The sequence below is a fragment of the Urocitellus parryii genome, chromosome 6 (assembly GCF_045843805.1).
Source record: "Urocitellus parryii isolate mUroPar1 chromosome 6, mUroPar1.hap1, whole genome shotgun sequence".
Taxonomy (NCBI): domain Eukaryota; kingdom Metazoa; phylum Chordata; class Mammalia; order Rodentia; family Sciuridae; genus Urocitellus; species Urocitellus parryii.
In genome coordinates this window covers 67,687,146-67,710,638 of record NC_135536.1, presented here as the reverse complement: position 1 = coordinate 67,710,638, position 23,493 = coordinate 67,687,146, and the positions used below count along the sequence as shown (strand labels likewise).

At 37.1% G+C, this 23,493-nt stretch overlaps 1 protein-coding gene across 1 annotated transcript in view; it reads right to left on the bottom strand.

The window, feature by feature from the left end:
* The window catches only part of LOC113180271 (uncharacterized), a 47,003-nt gene that overhangs the window by 13,384 nt on the left and 10,126 nt on the right, over window positions 1-23,493 (bottom strand). Inside the window, exons 4-5 of the mRNA XM_077800127.1 lie at window positions 8,284-8,540; window positions 60-195 (exon numbers count right to left, since the gene is read on the bottom strand). Of these exons, the coding sequence (XP_077656253.1) occupies window positions 60-195; window positions 8,284-8,540 (393 nt within the window). The remainder of the gene's footprint in view (window positions 1-59; window positions 196-8,283; window positions 8,541-23,493) is intronic.

The following is a 23,493-nucleotide window of genomic DNA, read 5'->3' as shown; positions in this document are numbered from 1 at the left end:
AGTAACAATAGGTAATAAAAATCCTGTTTCTTCAGAGATTAATTGGAATTTGTTCTCACCTTCACTGGGAAAACATCCAATAAATCTTCTTGTCCTTTCATAGTCATATAAGAAGGGAATCTGCTAGTGCCTGACAACATTTTCTCCAAAAGATCAGCTTTTCGCTCTGCTTTTTCTCTTTCAACCAGATGTACTCTGTGTAAGATAAAAGTAGATAACAATATTGTAAAACCAACTCAACTAATTTTCAATTAATTAAAAATAACTTTTAAATGCCTCCATTCAAAATAAATTTAAAAGTGTATCAAGTAAAAACATATTTCTTATAAAAAGAGCTAGGCAGTTATCTAAGTGTTTCTAGGAAGAGATTAGAAATGGTAGATAAATGTAAAGAAAAACAATACAATGTTAATCTTTGTAGTAATTCCCCTAGGGGACATCATTGTGAAACAATCCTCTTGAGGTGAAATTTAGATATGAATATATGCCACTTCGGAAATACTGTGATCATCCAGAGGATCCATCTGGATAAATATTCTTATTTTAACAATCCCTAAGTGGGACTTCAATTGGAGTTTGATGAGGAAATAAGGAATTAGAAATAATGATGCATGGGCTGGGGATGTGGCTCAAGTGGTAGCACGCTCGGCTGGCATGTGTGCGGCCCAGGTTTGATCCTCAGCACCACATACAAAGATGTTGTGTCCACCGAAAACTAAAAAATAAATATAAAAAAAAAGAAATAATAATGCACAACAAAGAATAGCATATGTAAAAACTTATTAAATCATGTTCTTTGATATAAGCAGCTAATAATTTGGTACTTCTTTGATTACCAATTGCACGTTAGTAATATTTTCTATCCTAAAACTAGGTTAGCAGGGTGTGGTGGTGCACGCCTGTAATCCCAGTGGCTCTGGAGGCTGAGGCAGAAGGATCGAGAGTTCAAAGCCAGCCTTAGCAAAAAATAGCAAGGTGCTAAGTAACTCAATGAAACCCTGTATCTAAATAAAATACAAAATAGGGCTGGGCATATGGCTCAGTGGTTGAGTGCCCCTGAGTTCAATCAACCTATCTTCCATATTTTTTAGGTGACTCTTCTAAGAATTGCACCCCCCAGAATTAACAAATTTAAGTCACTCAGCCAAAAGAAAGTATTCAAATTATCAAAAGAGAAAAATTTAATTAAAAAAATGATATTATTAACATGCAGGACACACTCAAAATGTTTAACAAACCTATAACTTCAGCCCTAGAATGAAAGTAGAGACAGAATGGAATAGAATCAATATTTGGAAAACTAATTCCCAAGAATTTTCTAAACCCAATGAAAGACATGAATTTGCAGATTCAATAAGCTCTGTGAATCCCATGTAGTCAATTGCTAACAATTAAAAGCAGCTAGAGGAAAAACACACATTACTTTCAAAGATACAAAAGTAAGACTGATGACTGGTTTTTCAACAGAAATTATAATACCAAAAGATAACTGAATAACATCTTAAGCGGCTGAAAGGAAAGTACAGACAACACAAAAATCTATACTCAGTGAAATTACTCTTCAAAATTGAAGATGAGGGGCTGGGGCTGGGGCTTAGTGGTAGAGCACTTGCCTTGCACATGTGAGGCACTGGGTTCGATCCTCAGCAGCACATAAAAAAATAAACTAAAGGTACTTAAAAAATTGAAGATAAAATAAACAGTTTCAGAGGGGATAAAATGGAAAAATGTCAGAATCACTCTATAAGAAATATGACAGGCAATTTTTCAAGATGAAGGAAAATGATTCCTGATGCTTGCACAGAACTGTGGAATAGAATGAAGAACATCAGAAAGGGAATGTGTGCATAGACAAAAATTAAAACTGATGGTTAAACCCGTCGGGTATGGAGTAACACCTGTATCTTGGTACAGAACTGATATTTGTTTGATTTTGAAATATCTGATATTAATTTGGAATGAGGTGTTAAGTTTCTGTTAAAATGTATTCGAAGCCCTTTAAACCAGTGGATCCGAAACAATTTTCACACCGTTAGCGGTTGAAACCTACCTCTTTAGGTATTTTGAGGTATTTACTATTAACTAAATTTAGGAAGTTTTTAGGTTCACTCTAAGTGCAGTAAATATTACAGACATTGGATACAGTGGGATTTTCTGTAGATTTTACTTAAGAAGAGGTGAGTATAAAGCAATTTGCAGTCATTATTGTAATGACAATACTGTTCAAGTGCAAACCCAAAACAGTATAGCTTTTAAATTTTAAAGCATTCGGTAAACTATTGCTGTTTTTTTTTCTATTGCCAATAGCAAAATGCTTTTCCATTAATGGAGACTTCATGCCTTTCAAGCATTTTAAATATGAAAATATTTATAAATGTGTGATTTGGAGGAATTCTTTAAATTCTTTTTCCTAATTTCCTTTTTCTTCAGAATAGATTCTTTCAACAAGTAATTTGTAGTAATGACTGTGTTGACTTCAATTTTTGGAGTGTAGTAGCTATGTTAAAGATTAACTATTTGGTCTTACTAAAGCCAACACAGAACTTGCTGCTGTGTTTTTTCTTCAGTGATAAATAAAATACTTACAGAAAAAAAAACTGATGGTTAAAAAAAATGATATATTATTTACCATGTGGAAAAGTAAAATATAACAATAGAACAAAAGCAAGAAATGGGTAAATGGAGTTAAACTGTCATAAATACTTTATTTGAGGGGATATTGTAAAAGTACTAATTTAAAGGAAACTAATAAATCAAATATATATTTTGTAATCACTAAATTTAGGGTGAAAACTGATATTCTAAAAAAGTATTAAAAGCTCAATACAGAAGAAAATGAAATAAAAACTTATGAATCAAAAATAAAACAGAGACTGGTGTGGTGACTCACGCCTGTAATCCCCTTGGCTTAGGAGCCTGAGGCAGGAAGATCATGAGTTCAAAACCAGCCTCAGCAACAGCGAGGTACTAAGCAACTCAGTGAGACCCTGTCTCTAAATAAAATACAAAATAGGGCTGAAGATGTGGCTCAGTGGCTGAGTGCCCCTGAGTTCAATCCCTGGTACCAAATAAATAAATAAATAAAGCAATAAAGGATTAATAAAGGTACAGAAACAGATGGGGAAAATATAAAATAACAATATGACTGGCTGAAATCCAACAATTTCAGTAATTACTTTAGAGACAAATGTTATAAACATTTGATTAAAATGTAAGATTATTATACTGAATTTTAAAAAGACAATGTTAAACATTTTTCAAGAGACATACTTTAAATATAGGAACACAGAAAAATGTAAATTAAAATGGGAAAATACATCCTATGCTAATATTAACAAAAGGAAAGCTGGTGTAAAATTATTAATATCGAAGTAGACTTTAAAGCAAGAAGGGCCTGGGGTATAACTAAGTGGCAGAGTGCTTGCCTAGCATGTGCAAGGCCCTAGGTTAGACCTCCAACAACAACAACAACAACACACACACACACAAAGGAAAAAGTACATAAAAAGATAAAGAGGGTCATTTCATAATAAAAAGTGACAGTCTGGGGATGTAGCTCTGTGGTAGAGTGCTTGCCTAGCATATGTGAGGCCCTGGATTCATTTCCCAGCACTGGAAAAAAAAAAAAGTGGGGTGGACAATTAAATAGAAATATATCAATATCTTTAGGATGCTTCAAAATATATAAAGCAAAAGTTGACAACACTAAAAGGAAGAAAAAAATACAAATCTGCAATCATAATTGGACATTTTCATACCTCTTTCAATACCAGTAGAATAAAAGTAAAAAGTGCTAGGCCTAAATTTTTTTTTTTCTTCTTGCTTGTGATACTAGAGATCAAATCCAGGGACTCCTGCATGCTAGGCAAGTGCTCTACCACTGACTACATTCACAGCCCATGAAATCTTAGTTCTAGATTCACTAAATGCAAGGGGACAATAGTTAAAGGATCTGGGAACCAGAAATGGCTTAAGAACAATTATTGTCCAGAGTGTCCTCCCAAATTCATTCCATGGGAACTGTTTCCACTCCTCCTGTCCCCCAAACACTAATAAAATAATGAAATCCCTTTAAAAAAATAGTATGTGTGTTAATCAGGGTTTTCTTGAGAAACAGGATTTATAAATGAATAGAAAGGGAGTTATTATGAAGATTGGTTCATGGAGTTGTGGAGATTGGCAACTTCCAAGATCTGCTGCAAGGTGAGTCAGCAAGCTGGAGACTCAGGAAAAACAACAGCATAGTTCTAGTCCATGTTGAAGGCTTTAGACCAGGGGAAAAGATGGTGGAGTTCCAGTCCAAAGGCCCACAGGCTTGAAGCCAGGAAGAGTTAATGATTCAGTTAAGGTTCAAAGGCAGAAATAAAGCTGATGTCCCAGTTCAAAGGCCATCAAGCAGCAAAAATTCTCCATTTGGGCCCTTCACCAGCCAGATGAGATCCACCCATGAGAAGAACAATCTGCTTTATTCTACCGATTTAAATGTTAATCTCATCCAAAAATACTCTCATAGAAACACCTAGAATAATGTTTGGCCAAATACTGGGCGCCTCATAGCCCAGTCAAGTTGACACAGAATTACCCATCACAGTAGATACAGCCATGTTTTTCTTTAGCACTAAGGATAATAAAAAAACAATTCAGTAGTGACTCACTCTGTGTTTTAGTCAGCTTTTTGTTGTATGACCAAAATAACTGAGAAGATCAATTTAGAGGAGGAAAAATTTCTATGGGGCTCACAGTTTCAAGGTCTCTTTCCGAAGATAGCTGACTCCTTTACTCTGGGACCAAGGTGAGGCAGCACATCATGGTACAAGGGTGTGGTAGAGGAAAGCTGCTCCTCTCATGGCTGGCCAGGAAAGCAGAGGGAGAGAGAGAAAGGAGGGAGGGGCTGCAGGAAAGATACACCTTTCCAGGGAACCCCCTCAGTGACCCACCTTCCTCTAGCCCACCCACCTGCCTACGGTTACCACCCAGTCTATTCAAACTAGGACAGATTAGGTAACAGCTTTCACAGCCCAATCATTTCTCCTCTGAGCATTTTTGCATTAACACAGAAGATTTGGGGGGACACCTCTATCCAATCCATAACACTCTATAGCAATATTCAAAGTTGTGTTGAATAGCTTGCCATGGCTGGTCAGCTGTTGGATCAACCTATAGGCAACTTCATGTAGATATCTGAATGATGAATTACTTTTAATCGGTCTTTCACTTAAAGTTCGTCAGTCCTCTTTTTCTAGACACTTTACATAAACAGAAGAAAAGTGGAAGTCCCGTTCTCCTTTTTGCAGGCCTTTAAGTAAAGATTTGTTTTCCTATCAATTTTAGTTCCCTGTACGTTTTTAATTCTCTTCTCCTCCTCCACTCTTCCTCCTCTTCTTCCTTTTCCTTTTCTTTTTTTTTTGTGATAGGGATTGAACACAGGTCCTCACACAGGCTAAGCAAGTGCTCCACCACTGAGTTACATACCCCCATTCCTGTTTTCTTTTAAAAAGTGATCTGGAAAATACAAGACACAGAAGAAACTTCAACCTATCAGGTGAGCTAATAGAGCCTAGTACAACCTGAATAATAACAGGCTACACTAGTATTCATATCTGAACAGAACATCTTTTCATCATTGTGTGACTTTTTAAAATAGTATTCATATAATAGGACTGAAAATTAATGATGTTTTTCTCTGCCCGTCAGCCAAGGACACATGATCAGATGCCTTCTTTCTCTATAAACCTACTAAGTAACCATAGGTCTACGAGTAACAAGTTGTATGAAGGACAAAACTACATGATGATCCCAAAAGGTGCCGGAAAAAAAGCATTTTACAAAATCCAACACACCTTCATGATAAAACTACTCAAAAAACTAGGAATCCAAGGGACATCCTCAACTTGATAAAAGGCATCTATAAAATCCCATAGCTAACATCATATTACTGGTGAAAGACTGAAAGCCTTCTTCTGGGCTTTCAGGAACAAGTCAAGGATGCTGACTTCTTGCCACTTTTATTCAACATTGTATTGAATAGTGGGAGGCAAAGCAATTAGGCAAGGAAAAAAAAACACACCAAAGGGAAAGGAAAAAGTAAAACCATCTCACAGATAACAAAGTTTTGTATAGAGAAAAACTTAATTCACACACACACACACACATACACACACCTATTAGAGCTAATAAACAAGTTAAACAAGGTTCAGGACAGAAGATTGACATAAAAAAAATAAATTGTTGGGCTGGAGAGATACCTCAGATGGTAGAGTGCTTGCCTCGAATGTGCAAGGCCTTGGGTTCTATCCCCAGCAACAACAACAACAACAACAAAAATCAATTGTACTTCTAATCCCTAAAAATGATCAATCTAAAAATGAAATTAAGGGAACAGTTTCGTTTATAATTCATAAATAAGAAAAATACTTAGGAATAAGTTTAGCAAAAAACATGTAAACTGAAAACTGTGTCACACTAAAACAAATAAAGAAGGTAGGAGCAGTGGCACATGCTACTTGGGAAGCTGAAGCAGGAGGATTAAGTTTTCGGCCAGCCTCAGCAATTTAACAAGACCCTTACCACTTAGCAAGACCCTGTGTATCAAAATAAAAAATAAAAGAGGTTGGGGATGTAGCTCAGAGGTAAAGCAAACCTGAGTTCAATCCCCAGTGCCAAAAGAAATTATTAAAATAAAGAAGACTCAAATAAATGGAAGTACACCCCATGTGCATGGAATGAAGACAATATCAATATATTAATATATATATATTAATAATATATATACAGTATATTAATATATATATAATATATTAATATATTATATATAATATATATTAATATATATGTGTATGTATATGTATATATATATACAATATGTCAAAATATACTGTCATGTATATCTAAAACTAACAAATTAAAAAATAAAATATATATATCTTTTTCAACATAATCTTTGTCAAAATTCAAGTTACGTTTTTGGGGGGTAATTGACAAGCTGAAATGATCTTTAAATGTACTTACTATAAAGCTACAGTAATTAACAGTGTAGTACTGGCATAGGATTGATGTATAGACCTAGGGAACAGAGTTGAGTATCCATAAATAAATCCATATGTTTATAGTCAAATGATTTTTGGCAAGAGAATTACCAAAATTCAAGATGCCAAGACAATTCAATGGAGGAAAAAATAATCTTTTCAACAAATGGTGCTGGGAACAACTGGATATCTATAGGGAAAAGAATGAATTTGGATGCCACCTCCCATACCAGTCAAAAACTTAGCCAAGCCAGGCAGGTTGGAACATGCCTGTTATTCAAGTGACTCAGGAAGTTGAGGCAGGAGGATCACAAATTCAAAGCCAGCCTTAGCAATTTAGGGATGTCCTAAGCAACTGAGGGAGATCCTGTCTCAAAATTAGGGGAAAAAATGCCAGGGATGTTGCTTAGTGGTTAAGCATCCCTGAGTTCAATCCCCAGTTCCAAAGGTGGGGCGGTGGGGGGGAAGATAGATGTAAATGTAACCCTGGATTAATCAATGATTTCTTACATATAACACCAAAGATATAAGTGACTAGAAAATTTTAAACTTCATTAAAAACTTTTTTGCTTCAAATGACCCCTACATAAATAAATAAACCAAATGTGGTATATAATACAATAGAATATTATTCAGCTATAAAAAGGAATGAAGAACTGATTAATGCTACCCTACACTGAACTATGAACCTTGAAACATTTTGGCACATGAAAGATGTCAGATACAGGCCTCATACATTATAATTGCATCATATGAAATATCCAGAAAAGGCAAATCCATAAGACAGAAAGATTAGTGATTTTCAGGGCCTGGGGGAGAGTAGAATGGGGGGTAACTGGTAAGTGGCTGGTAATTTGAAGGTGATGAAAATATTTTGAAATTAGTGGTGATGATTGTGCAACTACTGCATTCTATATACTTTAAAGGCATGATTCTTTTTTTTTAATATTTTATTTATTTTTTAGTTTTTGGCGGACACAACCTCTCTGTATGTGGTGCTGAGGATCGAACCCGGGCCGCACGCATGCCAGGCGAGCGCGCTACCACTTGAGCCACATCCCCAGCCCAAGGCATGATTCTTATAGTATGTGACATATCAGCAAAAAGTTTTTTTTTAACTATTATAATGTTGATTCAAATATTAGGTGAAATTCTACTAGATTTAAATTCTGTGACTAATCAGGAATATAATGTTCACATACTATGTGCAAACAAATAGCAAAAGACTTGTTTTAAAACAAACCAGAAAATTCCTTACTTTAGAAGATTTTCTAGTGCTGTAACTCGTTCAGTTAGTTCCCAGTTGCCTCTCTCAAGACTTTCAATGTTGGTGTTTTTCAAAGACTTAATTCTGGTTAGAGAAGCAATGAGTTCCTGTAGGTCCTGGATATCATCTCTCAGGGACATTATCTGGAATGACTGTTGGGTGTTATTTTCTTTATAACTTTCTAGCTCACTCTTCATTTCTTGCAACATACTTTCCTTTATGAGAAGTTTGCTTTGAAGATTTCTTAGCTAATGAGAAAGTAAATACTAATTAAAATCATTTATAATTTGGTTTTTAAACGTTTATAATGTTAAGTAATTACAAGTATTTAAGTTATACATTATATTAAAAAATGAGGCTTTTTAAAATTTTTTAAATTTTTTTATTTTTTTAGTGCTGGGAATCAAACTCAGGGCCTCACACATGCCAGTTACCCTACACTGAGCTATATCCCCAACTCTAAAAGGAAGCCTTTCAATCAACTCCTAACCATATATTCCAATGTTAAAAATGTATTTTCTTTCCCTTTTTTTTCTTTTTTTGCAGTACAGGAGATTAAACCCAGGGGCTCTCTCCCAATGAACTATACCCCAGTCCTTTTTACATTTTATTTTGATACAGGGTATCACTAAGTTGCTGAACTTGTGATCCTCCTGCCTCAGCCTCCTGAATCATTGGATTACAGATGCACACCACCACATCCAGCTAGATGTTTGTTTTGCTTTCCAATGAGTTGTTTGATTTTTTTTTGTTATAATTGGGCACAATACCTTTATTTATTTTTATGTGGTGCTGAGGATCCAACCCAGCGCCTGGCATGTGCTAGGCAAATACTCTACCGCTGAGAGCCACAACCCCAGGCCTCCAATGAGTTGTAAAGAGAAATGAGTTCACAAGTCTATCTTCAGGAGAGGTGCCTGTTTATAACACTTGGTTCCTGGTCTTATTTGTGCTCATTGGAGAAGCGGAGAGGAAGTCAGGAGGAAAAGCAAGGTATAAATAGGCTATATATACATAAGGCAGATAAAGGGAAGAAGAGATTATAAAGTTGTGGGAAGAAGCAAGAGTAATGGCTTGTTGGGGAGTGGGGAAGCCACACCCACCAATCAGACAGGGGTGGGGGTGGGGGGTGTGGAATAGGAGGAGGAGCCCAGAAAGAACTGTAAGGAATGGGGGCCATCTCTTCTGATAAGTGGAGAATGTTCACCAGATGAAGGAAAAGTGAGGTACTGCTAATATTCAGGGATCTTTTAACTGCTAATGTTTTTATACCTTTATTTATTTATTTATTTATATGTGGTATTGAGGATGGAACCCAGGGCCTTGCACATGCTGGGCAAAGGCTCTACTGCTGAGCCACAACCTCAGCCCCAGATTTAGTCTTTTTTACATAGTGAAAGATCATTAGTTTCATAACCAGAAGTAGCTCAGGAATACTGTTATGAAAAAAAAAATACTTAGAAATGCTATATTTTCACCAAGTATATCGGCACATGCCTATAATTCCAGCTGAGGCAGGAGGATCATAAGTTCAAGGCCAGCCTGGACAACTTAGTGAGATTCTGCCTAAAAAGTGCTGGAGATATAGCTCAGGGGTATCAGTACTTCTTCCCCCCGCCCCCAAACACACACACAAGCTATATTTTCTAATAGTGAAGTCTGTATGAGAACCAAGCATTTTAAACTAAGTTTTTCATCAGTATATGTATATAAGGTACTTTTCCTCTATGTCTAAAAAATCATGTGAAATGAAAACAAAATGAATAAAATGAACTGAATCTTCTATATTCTCACTAAAAACATACCTTCATGTATTTTTAAAACTTATATTAATATATCTTTCATAAAAACACATCTCAGTGAGTCCAGAGAATTTCTAGAGCAAGAACGGAAGGCATAGGGACAGACCTCAAACCTCAGAGCAGCAAGACAGACTGTGGCCACAGCTAAATTTTCCTACTCATCCTACAAGGTGGCTGTAAGGATTAAAGATGACATAGGGCCTAGTACAGTGTCTGGTACATTTTAGATCCTGAAAAAAGTTGTAGAAATGGAGCTGGGATGGTACAGGGCACAGACCTGGTCGTGGGGGAAGCAGAAGATTTGAACTCCAGCTGAAAACCCATGTCTTGTCTCTGTTGCACAGCCACCTCAAGTATAAGAGTTCTCTGTGTTCAGTCCTAGTCCATCATAATTGGACTTAATGTCATTTCATCAGTTATCCTGCATGCCCCACCCCCAAAACTCTTCAGTGATCTCCTAATTGAGAGATTCAACCATTTCTCTTCAGGTACCATTATATTCCATCTGTCATTGAGGCATGTGACACACTGGCCATTCTCTTTTGCCTGATGTGGTCACTGGTTTTGGGTACCAATTCCTACCCCCATGTCATCCTCTGGTACTGCAGAACTAAAAATAAAACTGTTATTTTCCAGACTCCCTTAAGTAGGCTGGGATTCTTTAGGCCAATGGTTCTCAAATTTAGCATGTATTAGGATCACCTGGAGGGCTTGTTTAAAAAAAAAAAAAATAGGTTACTAGGGTTGGGGATGTAGTTCACGGGTAGTGCTTGCCTAGTATGCGTAAAGCCCTGGGTTTATCCCCAACATATGCCCCTAAAGACAAACAAACAAATAACACAAAGAAGCAAAACAGATGGCTAGGCCTACCTCAAGAGTTTAAATTTTGATGTGGGAACAGAGAATTTGTTTTTCTTCTGAGTTCCCAGATTTTATTCATGTGGCTGGTCTGGGGAATTAGGCTGTATGCAAACTGGACTTTGTCTCTTTGGTACAAACAGAGTATAGGAAGAGGCTGTTTTTCCCATTATTATTTCTTTTGGTGAGCCAGGTCAAGGATGGGGCTAAAATGAACATTCCGCCCTTGCAGAGGTTGAGAGGCCACCGTGCCTGTGCCATAAAGACTCAACCACAGACATCATTATAATAAGTACATGTATGAAAACACGAATGATTTGTGTATAACCAGAGACATGAAAAATTATGCTCTATATGTGTACTATGAATTGAATTGTAATCTTCTGTCATGTATAATAAATAAATATATAAATAAATCTCAACAGCAGCAACTTCCTAACCACAGGATAGTGTCTACAGATGTCTTAAGCTCACTCATCCATTCAGTGCTGGCCCTGACTCCCACACTCTGGTCTTCCAATCATTTGCTATACACCTAATTCCCCGACTTAATAAATTATTTTCTGCTTGATTTAGAGTGGTTTGTTTTCTACAGTGAATCCAAGACTGATCTATCCCTCTTCACAACTTTTTCCTCCTTGATTTTCACGAAATTGGTTATCTCCTTTTTCTTTTCCTCTCTGAAGACTTCTTTTCAGTCTTCTACTATGTTTCTTTTTATCTTGTTTGGAGGCATTTCAACAGAAGATTGGGTCAATTGAACAATTTGTCTCCCTGGGTCAAATTGTTCAAATTGATTGAATATCTACAATTCTATCTCCAAGTATACAAGCATTTCTTTTTTTTTTTTTAAAGAGAGAGAGAGAGGGGGAGAGAGAATTTTTTAATATTTATTTTTTAGTTTTCGGCGGACACAACATCTTTGTTTGTATGTGGTGCTGAGGATCGAACCTGGGCCGCACGCATGCCAGGCAAGCACGCTACCGTTTGAGCCACATCCCCAGCCCCATACAAGCATTTCTGAAATAGGGTGGTGGTACAGCTCACTACTTGCAAATTGACGAGTCCTATTTTAGCCAGAAAATCAAGTATCATAGCAGCCATGCAGCAAATATGGGTTTGGGACATGAGAGATATTACCTGTCAATCAGCTATTAGTTATTCAGAAATTGCTGGTGACTATTCCACCCAAACTTTGCTGTCTGTTTTATAGTGTAGCTAACATTCACTCTGATTCATGGCCTGTGTATAATAATGTTCAGCCTCTCCTTCGTTTCCAACATACTCAGGTTAACCATAATGATTCCAACTTCTGTTTGGTGTCATCTCTTGATATGCATACCCAAAATATGGAATCCTATTGAAACAAATGTGCAGCAAAGGGTAAGACCATAAGAAGAGATTATGGTATATATCAGACTCATATTTGGCCATATTTATGTGGAGTGATTGATTTTGAAATGCTTTCAATTCCCTTTTATTGAACAGCTCTACCACTGAGCTATATCCCCAGCTCTAATAATTCTTCTTATGTTCCTTACTTCAATAAATAGTACGTGAATTGGGGGAAAACGGAAGGGGGATGGAAATAGGAAAGATAGTAAAATGAACTGGACATTATTTTCCTATATTCATATAGGAAATGTGTAACTCTACATCATGTACAAACCACAAGAATGGGAAGTTATACTCCTTGTATGTATGTCAAATACATTCTACTGTCATATTTAACTAAAAAGAATAAAAAAATAAATAGTACTGCCACCCTTTGAATAACTTTGAACATTTTTTATTATGAAAAGAAAAAGAGGCATCCAAGATTACCATAAACAACCAAGAACACTATTTCTTAAATTGTTTCATTGAGGCAGGATAGTAAACTGAAATAAGACAATATGAATATGATGACTTATTTTCAGTAGTTGATATTTATAGGGGTTATCCTCGAAAGAGCATTAAAACATAAGGAAGCTGGGCACGGTGGTGCATGCCTGTAATCCCAGTGTCAGGAGGTTGAGACAGGAAGATCGCAAGTACAAAGCCAGCCTCAGCAAAAGCGAGGCACAAAGCAACTCAGTGAGACTCTGTCTCTAAATAAAATACAAAACAGGGCTGGGGATGTGGCTCAGTGGTTCAGTGCTCCTGAGTTCAATTCCTGCTACCCCCACTTCCCCAAAAAAAGTTTAAGGAAAGTTAACTTGCACACACATCATACATGAAAGTAATATGTAAAACTTCCTAAATGTATATTTATAAAATCTAGGTAAGTGTTTCTAGAAAGTGCTTTGCTGCTATTTTGAGCAGTGCTAAGCTGGATATGACACACCCTATATTGTGGGTGCAAGGTTCTTTTTTTTCCTGTTTAAATAATCATAAAATATGTACAAAAATTTTTTTAAATATATCTTTCTGTTTGAAAAGTAGATGAAGCTTCCCAGAAAAGAAGAGTCTCTGGAATTCAATAAACACTTTCTGGTTAGTCCAATTACCCCAAAGTCAGGCCTACACTGATTTTATCACTGAAAGAGCTTTCTTTCCTTTTCTTTTCTTTTCTTTTCTTTTTTGAGACAGGGTCTCACTATGTGGCCCAGATTGGCTTCAAACATCTGAGCTCAAGCCCAGCCTCCTGTCCAGTCTCCCAAGCAGCTGGGTCTACAGGTACATGCCAACATGCCCGGCAAGAGTGCTTTTTAATTCCATTCCCAGCACATAACCAATCTTTTCAAAATACTGTTCCATTTCCTCTACCATATGCCTACAAGCTGGGAATGGCTGTGGTGGTGCAGCTGCTCTGGAGGCTGAGGTGAAAGGATCACTTGGATCCAGGAGTGTGCCCGTCTAGATAACACAGCAAGACCCATCTCAAAAAAGAAAAAAAGAAAAGAAATTTTAAAGAGAGGATTTATAGTCTTTATCCCTAAGCAATTCTCCTAAGCTAAGTACAGCTTTCTTATCCTAGAGAAAATGAAAATGGTAATTAACTTAGAGTATGAAATTGGTTTTTTTAGGCCCTTCTGGCAAAATCTTAACATAAATCAGTTTTTCAGTCTAAAGTCCTTTAAAAAATTATTTCATTAAAGTAAAACTATTTAGAAGGAATGCAAATGAAACACAGCCTCTTTAAAATGAAAAGAAACTTCCTGATAAATGCTTTTCTGCATTCAGTTTCCTCATACTTAGAAGGGAAACTGGGAAACTTCTCCCAGCCTTGATGGGTGCCAAGAAAGGTAAGACTGACATTTTCTATAGCTTGTATAGCCTACCTAAGTCTGCTTATATATATCCCCTGGGTTTTGTTTCTACAAATTGTAACTGCTTCTGTAGAGCCACTGAAGAAACAATCTAGCTGTTTCTCCCCAGTTTCATCAAGCTGCATTAAATTAACTTTTCCTTTTTATATCATTGCTTATTTCCCATGTGGGCAGGTGGCTGAATCCTGCCAACTGGGATCCAGGCAGTTTTCCTGGCTTGGCTGCCAGTACTAGCCCTGCCACTCTAACACTTCTCAGAATCATCCTTAATTGACAAATAAGCCCTTACTGCCTTCTGTTTTCCAGGCATGTGCCAGGTGCTGAGGATCCAAAGAAGATTAAGAATGCTCTCAAGATTTTTCCAGGTCGCCAGGTAAACCAATTTGAAGACAATAATTTTTTAGATAAAACTTTACCTTCATAAATACAGTAATAGTGGTATGAAAAGAATGGACAGAGAACACAAAGGATATCTAATTCTGCCCTCAGTTGTCACTTCAGATCTTCCTGAAAACCCTGTGATGATCCCCCTGCCCATTGAGGACAAACTCAAATGGCAAGTTATTTTGCCTACCCATTCTCTCCAATCACTTTTTATAGTCCCCCTCTTCAACCTCTGTGAAACATTCTGTGTTCTTCAAGTCCACCCTAACTGCTACTACCTTCAAGAAGCCTATATTCATGTAGTTTTCCTGATACTTCTCATTGTTACTCCCATTTCCTAATTTTTTTTTACCTTTTCTTCACGACCATTGATTTGTAAACTCTAAGATTTTAAAACATTCATGCATTACTTTTTTAAGTAAAAAAAAAAATCCAAACTTGAAGAGTCAGATGTTGGATTTAGAGATCATGAACCAGAAATATACTCAGGACTTAGCTAACTTTAGGCTACTGTGAAAACTGAGATGTGACTTATTGATAAAAACTGTCAATGAAGGACTTGAATTCAGAATATATAAAGAATTCTCTGAACTCTCATAACAATCCAATTAGAAAATAGGCAAAATAACTAACTAGAACAAATTAAAAAGTTAAAATAAATTTAAAAATTGATATAAAGAAAGTAAGAAATTATTAGCAAAGAAAGAAAGAAAATGGGCAAAATATTTGAACGGAAACTTTACCAGAAAGGATATACAGGTAGCAAATGAGCACATAAAGATATGTTCAACATCATCATCCATTAGGATATGCAAATTAAAGCCACAATGAAATATTACAACACACACAGAATAAAATACAAAGTAATTACAACACCACATTCTGGTAAGAATACAGGGAAACTGGATCACCCATGCATTGCTAGTAGACATGTAAAATAGTATAGCCTCTCTGGAACATAGTATGACAACTTTCTTATAAAAGTAAAAATGCAGTTACCATATGACCCAGATACTGCACTATTGGGTATTTATCCTGGAGAAATGAAGTTATGATCTTACAAGAATATGCACATTGATGTTCACAACAGCTTCATTTGTAATAGCCAAAAAAATTGGAAACAACCCAGATATCTATTATTAGGGTTTGGATCTACAATATTCCCCAAAGGTTCATGTGTTGAAAGCTTGTGCCCAATATAGGAATGTTCAGAATTGGGGCTTTTGGGAAATGGATGGATCATGAAGGCTCTAACTGCATCAATGGATTAACTGATGGAATAATAATTTGATGGCATCATTGGGAGGTGATGGAAACGGTAGGAAGTGGGGCCTCACTGGAGGAACTAGGTCACAGGGTGTTGAGAGCCACAGTTTAGTCGGAATGACGCCTGGCATTTTGCTAGAGGGAATGGTTGGAAGGTGACCCTGCTCCAGGAATAGGGCGGCTCCGGGATTAGGGCGGATCCTGCTGCCTCGGCCCGCTACTTAGGAGTTCCCGTTGAGTTCTCCCGGGGTTCCGGGGGAATTGTTGCAGGGAGCCCGGTGGAGGGACGTATTCCCGGGAAGTGTTCGGGAATAAAGAGTTGCTGTTTGAACCTACAATGCTTTGTGGCTGCTCAGTTATTTTGTGCCCAGACAGACTGCGACAACAGAGAGCATATCTTGTCCCCTGCTCCTCTCCCTCTTGCTCTGCTTTCATAGCTGCCATGAGGTCAGCAACTTTCCTATGCCATCATGTCTCTACCTTGGAGCCAGCCCATCATGGACTGAAACCTCTGAAATTATAAGGCAAATTAAATCTTCCCTCCTGAGTTGTTTTTCTCAGATATTTTGTCTTAGTGTGGGAAAGCTAAAACTTCTGTCAATGGGTGAATATTCAACAAACTATGGTACATACATACAATGGAATACTACTCAACAATGCAAAGAACCAAATCCGTGCTTCATGCAATGATTGGATAAATCTCTGTGAAATTATCCTAAGTGAAAAAGCCAATCTCCAGATGTTACATATGTAACATTCTATTTATATAACATTTAAAGACAAATTTATTGAGATATAATTCATCACTTCTTTTTTGCAGGGGGGGGAGGGGGGAGGAGTGTTTTTGAGGTGTGGTCTTACTGTGTTGTCCAGGCTTGCCTTGAACTTGAGATTGTCCTTTCTCAGTGTCCCAAGTAACTGGATTTATAGGTATATGCCACCACACCCAGTTAATTCACAAATTTAAAGTTTACATAGTTGGGTGGTTTTTTGTATTCACAGAATTGAGCAATCATAGTAGATTCATTTTTTTCCCATTACAAACTAAGATGTAATTCACATAAAATTCACCTTTCACAATTACAATTCATGGGAAAGGATGGGGGAAGTGCTTAGGAGTGATATTGGCCAAAGTAGATTGTTATATTGTGTATTGTGTACATGTATAAACATGTAAAAACAAATCCCATCAGTATGTACAATTATAATGCACCAATAATAAATGTGGGACCGGGTGCAGTTGCACTGTAAGGGTAAAATTTCTAAGCTGATTCTAAGCCGCAAAGCTTGAGTTAAAGTGTAAAAGACCGGGCATTGTAAAGTTTCCAAGCTGTAGGGCCTGAGTTGAAAAGTGAAGGACCAGGTATTGTTAAAATCCTCTGTTAGGACAATACCCAAACTGCCCAGTAAATATTCCCACTGACTCCCTGGTTGTCTAATAACCTGGGACTCTGTGTAGTTTGTCACGTAGTCCTTTAGGCCCTAAAACCAATCAGTTTAAATGTGTACCCCACTTAGAAGTGACCAATCACCCCTGTCCAATCTGTTTCCGCCAATGAATGTACTAATCATGTCTCAGAGTTGTTGTTCAATTTTCCTGAGCCTCATGATGATTTGTTCTGATGTATGCAAAGCCCCCCGCCCTCCCCAAAAAGTGTACTTAAACTCCGCTTGACCTCTGCTCTGGGCTCTGGGCTGCTCTCCTTTCTTGAGTGGGCACGGAGCCCCAGCATGCTGGTTCAATAAATCCCCTTCTGCCAATTGCATGACTGGTCTCTTTCTCCAATGCTTCGCCGGTCCCTTACAGCACAAGTTTTTAATCCCAGCGGCTTGGGAGGCTAAGATAGGAGGATCGCAAGTTCAAAGCCAGTCTCAGCAAAGGTGAGGTGCTAAGCAACCCTGACTCTAAATAAAATACAAAAAACGGGCTTTGGATGTGACTCAGTGGTCAAGTGCTGAGGAGGAGGAAGAGGAGGAGGAGGAGGAGGAGAGGAGAAAGAAATGTGGGGAAAAATACAATTCAGTATTTTTTCATATTTTCACAAGTTTTTGAAATCATTACTACCATCTAATTCCAGAACATTTTCATATCTCCCAAAGAAGCCCCATACTCACTATGGCAGTTATATACTCCCCTGGAAACCATAGATGTGTTTATTCTGTACATTTAATATGAATGGAATTGTATATGTTTTCTTCTTTCCCTTAGGTAATGTTCTCAAGATTCATCTACATTGTAGCATATATCACTACTTAATTCCTTTTTATGGCTGAACAATATTCTACTATGTGGATAAACCTTATTTTGATTATTCACTTATCAGTTGAGGGACATTTGAGTTTCCGTGTGTATATGAGAGAGAGAGAGAGAGAGAGAGAGAGAGAGAGAGAGAGAGAGAGAGACAGATAGATATTAGGGATTGATTCCAAGGGCACTCTACTACTGAGCTATAGCTGCTGCCCTTTTTATTTTTTATTTTGAGACAGGGTCTCATTAAGTAGCCCAGGCTGGCCTTGAACTTGCAATCCTCCTGCCTCAGCCTCTATGTTGCTGGAATTTCAGGCATGTTCCAGGTTGAGTTTTCACTTTTGTGTGTGTGTGTGTGTTGCTGAGGCACTGGGTTCGATCCTCAGCACCACATAAAAATAAATATATAAAATAAAGGTATTGAATCCAACTACAACTAAAAAATGTTTTTAAAAAAGAGGGGCTGGGGATGTAGCTCAGTGGTAAAGTGCCCTGGTTTCAATCCCCTGTATCAAAAAATCCAGGTCCTTGTGCATGCAAGGCAAATACTCTACCAGCTGAGCTCTCTCTATAGAGCCTGAGTTTTCACTTTTTGACTTTACAAATAATGCTACTAGGAATATTTATGTACAAGTTTTTTGTGAATGTTTCTCACCTCTCTTGAGAGTATACTTGGGAGAAGGATTACTAGGTCATATAACTCCATGTTTACTGTTTTAATATACAGTTCAGTTCTATTATCCTCAGGTTCCACATGCATGAATTCAACCATGTATCAAAATGTTTGAAAAACTATTGTGTTTATATATTGAACATGTATAAACTTTTTTTTATTTGTACAGGGGATTGAACCCAGGGGCACTTTACCACTGAGCTACATCCCCAGGCCTCCCCACCTATTTTTAGTTGTAGATGGACACAATACCTTTATTTATTTATTTTTATGTGGTGCTGAGGATTGAACCCAGTGCCTCATATGTGCAAGACAAGTGCTCTGCCACTGAGCCACAATCCCAGCCCCAACCCCAGCCTTTTATTATTTATTTATTTTTTTATTTTTTATTTTGAGACAAGATCTTGCTATGTTGCTGCACATTTGAGTCAGCTTTTTCATTGTTGTGACCAAAAGACCGGACAAGAATAATTACAGGAGGAAAAGTTTATTTGGGGGCTCATAGTTTCAGAGGTCTTAGTCCATAGATAGCCATCTCCATTCCTCAGGACCTGAGATGAGGCAGAACATCATGATGGAATAATGTGACTGAGGAAAACAAGTCAGGACATGGCCATCAATAAGTAGAGAGAGATTCCACTTGCCAGAGACAAAATATATACTGCAAAGGCACACCCCCATGACCTACCCCCTCTAGTCATATCCTACCCTGCCTTCAATTACCTCTCAGTTAATCCCTATCAGGGGATTAATTCACTGATTGCTTTAAGGTTCTCATAACCCAATCATCCACCCCTAAACCTTTCATTTCTCACATATAAGCTTTTGGGGGACACCTCATAATTAAACCTTAACACTGAAGTTCTCTCTAAATTTCTGTGACTGGCCTCAAACTTGTGATCCTTGTGCTCTGCCTCCCCAGTCACTGAGATTACAGGCATGTGCCAATGAGTCCAGCACTGAACATACACAGACTTTTTGGTCATTGTTCCAACAACATAGTATAACAACTATTTACATAGTAAATATGTGGGTGATCAATTCCAGGATTCCCTACACATAACCAAAATCTGCAGATGCCCAAGTCCCTTATATAAAATCATCTCATACACTTTAAATTGAGTAACATTTCATAAATAAAAGAGAAAGGGGCTGGGGTTGTGGCTCAGTGATGGAGTGCTTTCCTAGCATGTGTAAGGCACTGGGTTTGATCCTCAGCATCACATATAAACAAACAAACAAACAAATAAATGTATTGTGTCCATCTACAATTAATAAAATAAAAGAGAAATAAAGGAGATATTGGTGGTTACCAAGGGTTGGGGGTGAGAAGAAGTGGGTGTAGATGTAAAATGGCAATGTGAAGGATTCTTATGATGTTAGAACTATTCAGTATCTTGACTGACTTATAGCATTTAATATATAAACATACAAATGAGTACAAACAGAACTGGGGAAATCTGAATAAGATTGGTAGACTATATCAATGTTAATACTCAGGCAGTTACATTATACTATAGTCCTGTAATGTTTTACCATTAAAAGAAATTAAACAAGCTGGGTGTATTGGTGCATACCTGTAATGCCAGCGGCTGGGGAGGCTCAGGCAGGAGGATCACAAGTTCAAAGCCAGCTTCAGCAATTTAGTGAGGCCCTAAGCAACTCATGAGACTCTATCTCTAAATAAAACAAAAAATAGGGCTGGGGATGTGGCTCACTGGTTAAGCACCCCTGGTTTCAATCCCTATACCAAAAAAAAAAGGGAAATTGGACACAGTGTACAGAGATCTCAACGTAATTTTTTGTTTTTCTTTTGTGGTACACCTTGGCAATCAAATCCAAGACCTCACTGCTCCACAGTCTATCATTGAGCCACATCCCCCCACCCCTGCCCCCTACTTTTTCTTTAAATTTTTAGTCTTGCTAAGTTGCCCAGGCTGGTCTTGAACTTGTGATCCCACTTGAACTTGTAATTCTCGACTTCCCAAGTCACTGGGATTATAGGTATGTGCCACCATGACTGGCTTGCCATTTCTTTTAATAATTTCAAGTATATTTATGATTATCTCAGTAAAAAAATTCAATTAGAAAGAGTAATAATTTTCTTTACCTGAAAAAATTTTATTACTCTCATCTACCCTCTCCAGAGCTGGCTTCATCTACCAAGTCCTACTATTAGCCTTATTATTATTCTCTGGCAAGAAAAATATCTGCATAATATAGTCAATTCCCTTACAAATAAAAGTTTCCATGAGAATCAAACTAAAAAGTACTGGTAAGACACATTAAATTATCTTAAATTTAGAACACCATAATTCATTATACATTTTCCTTTTTATTGGTGCATTATAATTATACATATTAGTGAGATTTGTTATTACATATTCATATGACTTTTTGTTCTGAACTCATATTTTTTAACATGGCAGCCCACCTAGCACTATGTAAGAGTTTTAGCTCAGTATCATACTGCTTTAACTAGACAACACAATAACCAACTGAATAGGTTAATATTTATTCCTTCTATATCCAGCTTTAGCCAAATATAGCTCTCTTGCACCTGTTTCTCCATTAAACGGCAAAAACACAATTATTTTTGTATGTCCCACAAAGAGATAAATTATAATAAAAATTTTTAAATGCATGCAGTGAGAAGAGAACTACCCTATCAAGACAGTTGTGTTCCTATGGAATTAAATAATAGGTTATTGGAAAAAGGAAAGATGACTCATGCTGATGCTCAAGTATTCTGTTGAAATCACTAAATTTTTCTTTTTTAAAATGACTTTAACACTAGGAAACCATGCAAAAATAGTCACTAATTTTGGGTGTGGGGGTGGGGATTGAACCTGAGAGTGCTTTACCACTGAGTTACATTCCTAGCCCTTTTCTTTCTCTCTTTTCTTTTTTTCTTTATTTGTGACCTCCTGCCCCACTCTCCCAAATTGCTGCAATTACAGGCATGTGCTGCTGTACCTGGCTGACACTAATTTGTATTAAATTTAGACAATGCCAATGGGAGCTATCTAAAACCATGTCAAAATGAGATCTTACAGAGCCTTTCAGATATTTACCTTGTTAAATAGATGAAGACATATATGTAATTAGGAAATGATTTATGTACACGTGACAAATAACTTTTTTTTTTTCCTAGTGCTGGGGATTGAACTTGAGTCTTGCATATGCTAGGCAAGTGCTGTATCACTGAGCTATATCCCCAAATATGTTAATTTTATCTTGAGGCAGAGTCTCCCTAAGTTGCTGTGGCTAGCCTCAAACTTGTGGTCCTCCTGCCTCAGCTTCCTGAGTTGCTGGGATTATAGGAATTTGCTACTATACTTGATGGTTTAAAAGTTTTTAAATGAATTATGCATAGACATAAAACTTAATCTAATACAAATATGAGTTATAAAAAATTCAAATTTCTGAGATTATTAATAGTAAGTTACACTGTAATAATAAGATCTCTATAGTTTTAAGGGATTGGCATCATTTTTCCTGAAAGAAAAAAAAATCTATGACTCTATCAAAGCTTTCATAAGATATACTATGTCTATATAAGCTCCATTTAAATCTAAGTTCTATCTACCACTCTTGTGTAGATAAAATGGAAAGAAATATATATATATATATATATATATATATATATATACATAAATATATTTACCTAGATATCTGTATCTATACTTGTATCTACTTAAATTAAATCTGGAATCAATTAGGCCATTGATAGAGGAAATAATAGAAAAGTACTTTTATATGGTTCTGGGCAGCAAAGAATCCACTATAAAGGACTATGATGAGTCCCTGCCCCCATATTTGTATGTTGAAGTCCTAACTCCTAATATCTTAGCACGTGCCTGAATTTGAGTAATTATGTTAAGTAATTATGTTAAAATGATATCATTAAGGTAGGCCCTAATTCAATATGATGGGTATCCTTATAAGAGGAGGAAACTTGGACATAGGCTGATACATAGGAAAAACCACGTGAAGACAGGGAGAAGACCACCAGCTACAAGCCAACCAAAAAAACTACCCAACTGACACCTTGTCTCAGACTTTTTTGATGTGGGGTGCTGTTGTTCCACTCTGGGGAGTCAAACCCAGGTCTTCACATATACCAGGCGCTTCCAGCACTCTACCTCTAAGTCACATTTTTAGCCCTTTGTCTCAGACTTCTAGCCTTCACAACTGTGAAAAAATAAACTGTTGTTACATCTACTCAGTCTACGACACTTTGTTATGGCTGCCCTAGGAAATAGCCACCATAGATTGCTACTTATTCAAAGGGCTGGTCATTGCCCCTCAAATGTAAGCATTCCCAGCATTTTGCCTAGAGGTAACCATAGAGGCAGCATAGACATAAATGGCTACATCATAGTACCCTTAACAATGACCTTTGAGCTTCCAACCATGGCTACCTATGGAACTATTTCTTGCAACAAATCCTGAGAATAGTTAGGCTCAACTAAAGAATTTCTACAGGTGCTCTCTAGTCTTCATCAGAGGGAGTAAAAGTCAAGGGATTTCCTACAAATGTGTTTTCTGGTTTTGTTTTTTAATCTATTGATGCCAATGAGATATATCAAGTATTAAATTAAACTAGTGAATATTTGCCAGTTGGTGGTATGCTGAAAATAGGAGCTCATTTTTTTCATTAAAAATATTTAGGAGCCAGGCATGGTGGCGCACACCTATAATTCCAGCTACTTGGGA